The sequence below is a fragment of the Arachis ipaensis genome, chromosome B5 (assembly GCF_059453495.1).
Source record: "Arachis ipaensis isolate K30076 ecotype BB chromosome B5, ASM5945349v1, whole genome shotgun sequence".
Taxonomy (NCBI): Eukaryota; Viridiplantae; Streptophyta; class Magnoliopsida; order Fabales; family Fabaceae; genus Arachis; species Arachis ipaensis.
The window spans coordinates 21328823-21332252 of record NC_142440.1 but is presented as its reverse complement, the minus strand read 5'-3'; the positions used below and the strand labels follow the sequence as shown (position 1 = coordinate 21332252).

The window sequence follows — 3430 nt, the reverse complement described above, 5'->3', positions numbered from 1 at the left end:
TTACTGATGTGAAAAATATAATCCAAATGTCGTATTTTAATTTGTTCTTGTTTTTATTGTATCGGTACGTATAAATTTATGATTGTATAGTAGCAAACATCTAAATTTAATTGAAACTAGTTGGAAAAGATGAAAGTGTATGGGTAGACTAAAATTCACGTGAGAAGAATATTTAACTTAGATGAAAAGGCGAGAGGGAAAAGACGCACTCCAAAATGATATAAACGAAAGTCCGCAGAGACAAAATGCATCTGTGATCTACTGTGTCGTGTGCCTTTGCCGCTCTCTCTCTCTCTCTCTTCTGGTTGGGACTGTGGGGAAAAATATACACAGCCTTGGGGGGTCAATTCGAGTGTATGCGCGCGATGGAAATAGCGGAAACTCCTAAGTTGGCAAGAATCCTTCTTCATTAGCTACCTTGCTTTCTTAATTCTTTAATTCTTTAATTTGTAACTGTTCCATTGCCATTTGTCATCAGCCTCTGGATTCGGATCGCTTTGCTGCCGATAGCTTTGTCATACACATCAATGCCTTCTCTTCCTCTTTTCCCACCACCACCGCCGCCGCCGCCACCACCACCACCACCACTCCTCCTCCTAATAATAATACCAGAATCACGGTACTCCTCTCCCTCTCTACTTTCCTAAATCATATTTACTCTTCTCTTTCTTCTCTTGCTCCAATTTATTCATAATTTAGACTCCTCAAAGCTCAAAGTTACTAGTCTCACTTTTTTTATTATTTTTTTCGGTGCATTATTATTGCTGTTGGCCTATTGCACTTATTAATCTTAATGCTAAACTTCGCAATCATGCTGCCATTTTCCCTATATATTAATATTAAAAAGAAATGAACATTGCCACTGTCGTTAATTTATTATTAGTATTATACACTGAACTGAAAGGACAATATCCATTGATTTTTCTTTTTTCCTTTTTTTTTTTGTTTTTTGGCGCCCACTGGTTCAAGTGTCTTTCTCAAGATTATTGCTAGTACTACCAATTACTTCGCCCTTAACATTTATTTTGAACGGATTATGAAAGGTTAAAATTACAGCGTCAGCAGGCTATCTAATTTAACCATTTTAACTGTGTAACCCTTTTAGTCTTACTTATAAATTTTATTTTTAAAAATAACTTTAAAAAAAAAGTTGCAGAGGAGCCTTTCGAGGAAAGGATCTCAGCGTGGGGGCGAGAGGAAGGTGAATGAAAATGCAACACTTCATGATAGGGATACTGCTACATCCTCACCAAAAGGTACTCTTGTATTTCCTTGCAAATTATATTATATTTTGTTTTATATGAATATCTGATATAGCCAGGGGGGACCATGCGATCCACCTATATTGTTTCTTTTGTTTTAGTTGAACAGAATTATAATATAATGTAATTATCACCGCATTTGTTTGTTTGCATTATTATTAGCTCAGAAATGCTAGCTGGCCATGGTTCATTGTAGATGTAAGACAGTAAGAGTAGAACACAACCACAGAGGTGACAAAATAAACTTGTCCTTCATTCCTCCATACCTTAATTTGTTTATGTCTCAATTAATTAAAAATATTTTATTACCAAGCTGTGCATGTGTGGGGTGCCCCTGATTGAAGGTCTCGCCTTGCTGGATTATTATAATCGCAGTCTCTATCATCATCATCATATAGAATGATAAACATCTATCCGTTATATATGTATAGGCTGTAAGTGAAAGTGAAAGAGGACCCTACGACTGCGGGGTCAAACATATATAGCAGAAGGATGATTACATTTACATGGCTAGCTAGTTGGTTAGGGGAAAGTGAATGATTACATTACATTTACATGCCTAGTTTGGTGCAAGTACATTGCAATGGTAGTTTCGGGGGTTGGGGACTTGGGGCTACAAGTTGTGAAATAGATATAACAAATTCCCTTTTACCACTTGTATATATTGTATATGTATAGTTTTTTTTTCTTTGTATTGGTATGATGGGTGGAATTGATGATTGAAGTTGTGTGCAGCAGTTGGTGGGTCATGCACGCCCGAAAAGGCCGCACTACTGGGAGTAGGGTCCATCGATCATTCCATCAACCCACACATCCATCATCAGATTCCTGTAACACCCACCGGCACCACCGCTGCAGAAGGTGCCAAATCTCTTACTCGTAGAAATAGTTTCCGACGCTCTTCTTTGTGGGCCCTTGACCCTAGAAGGGTACTCCTGTTCTTCGCTACCTTGTAAGTACACTTATCCTTTGTCATCTTATTACTCTCTGTCTTTTGATTTGCTCTAGCTAATTGGTGATGCTGTGGAACAAAAACAGGTCAAGCATGGGAACAATGTTGCTGATATACTTCACTCTTGCAATCAGTAAGCAAAATTCAGATGACTGATGATTGATTTCAATGAACCCCGATTATAGGGTATACATATATACATGCGGATAAAAGGGCATGCGTTGCAGAGAAAAGACAGAACATACACCAGAATAGAAATGTGCATTTGGCTACTGGCGATTACGACGATAGATAAATGCAAACACAGAAGACATGTTTATGCCAACGGAAGACAAAACAGATCACACGGCATTGCGCATTAGTTTAGCCTATCGCAGTGCATGTGGAGAATCAGAAATCACTGTTTTGCTCTTACGTTGATGAAATGAATTAGCATGTGATGAACGTTAATCTTACTCCTTGTTTTAAGCATATATATGTATATGTATATGTATGTTGTCAATTATAGTTTCAACTTGAGCAGAGGAAAATAAAAGAAAACCAATATTGAATATACTTGTATAGTGTTTGCCTACGCGGCTGACACAAACGCATCCGTCCCTAAAGGCTTGTTTCCCATTTTGTAAGAAATAGTGTGCAATTCAGGGACAAAAGAAAGAACGCTGAAAGTGACAAATGAACGAACGACCTTGACTCCAGACAAGGGGTGGCAAACGAGACTAAACCTGCCGGACCGACCCGCGTAACTCGCTAAAAGAGACGAATCGGACTGGAAAATTGGGACCGCCAAATAGCAAAAGCCCGCCTAACCCACACCGCTTAAACTGCGGGCTTTAGCGGGTAGGGCGGACTTTCCTGCCGGGCTTAGTATTTTTTTAGTGAGGGGGTATTTTTACAATTTTTTGGCCAAAACCTAACTTCCCCCAACTTAACTTACAGAGTATGAAGATAAAATTGAGTGGTTTGAATTATTTTTATATTATTTTGGAGACAATATTTATAATTATGTTTTAAATTATGTTTATTTTGTTTTGGAGAGAATATTTATACTTATGTTTTGGATGAAAACTTGATTTATAATTATGTTTATTAGATATTTATAATTACAAAGATTTTAATATTTATGAATATAAAAAATATAATTTTTTATGTCTTTAGAAATTATAAATTTATTAATATGATTGTGAAATTATATATATTATTTAATAGTTAATAG

At 36.8% G+C, this 3430-nt stretch overlaps 1 protein-coding gene across 4 annotated transcripts; it reads left to right on the top strand.

The window, feature by feature from the left end:
- Nucleotides 1-212: 212 nt before the first annotated feature.
- On the top strand, nt 213-2899 carry LOC107643283 (uncharacterized). 4 transcript variants are annotated; one of them, XM_016346877.3, is made up of 5 exons: nt 213-392; nt 479-619; nt 1157-1256; nt 2001-2214; nt 2301-2899. In XM_016346877.3, the coding sequence occupies exons 1-5, from the start codon at nt 357-359 to the stop codon at nt 2368-2370; spliced, it is 561 nt and encodes a 186-aa protein (XP_016202363.2). In that variant the 5' UTR covers nt 213-356; the 3' UTR covers nt 2371-2899. The 4 variants fall into 4 exon arrangements, with proteins under 4 accessions (XP_016202363.2, XP_088342395.1, XP_088342397.1 ...); XM_088486269.1 differs by having other exon boundaries at nt 220-392; nt 1151-1256; nt 1998-2214; nt 2301-2876; XM_088486271.1 differs by having other exon boundaries at nt 220-392; nt 1998-2214; nt 2301-2507.
- The last annotated feature ends 531 nt before the right edge of the window (nt 2900-3430 follow it).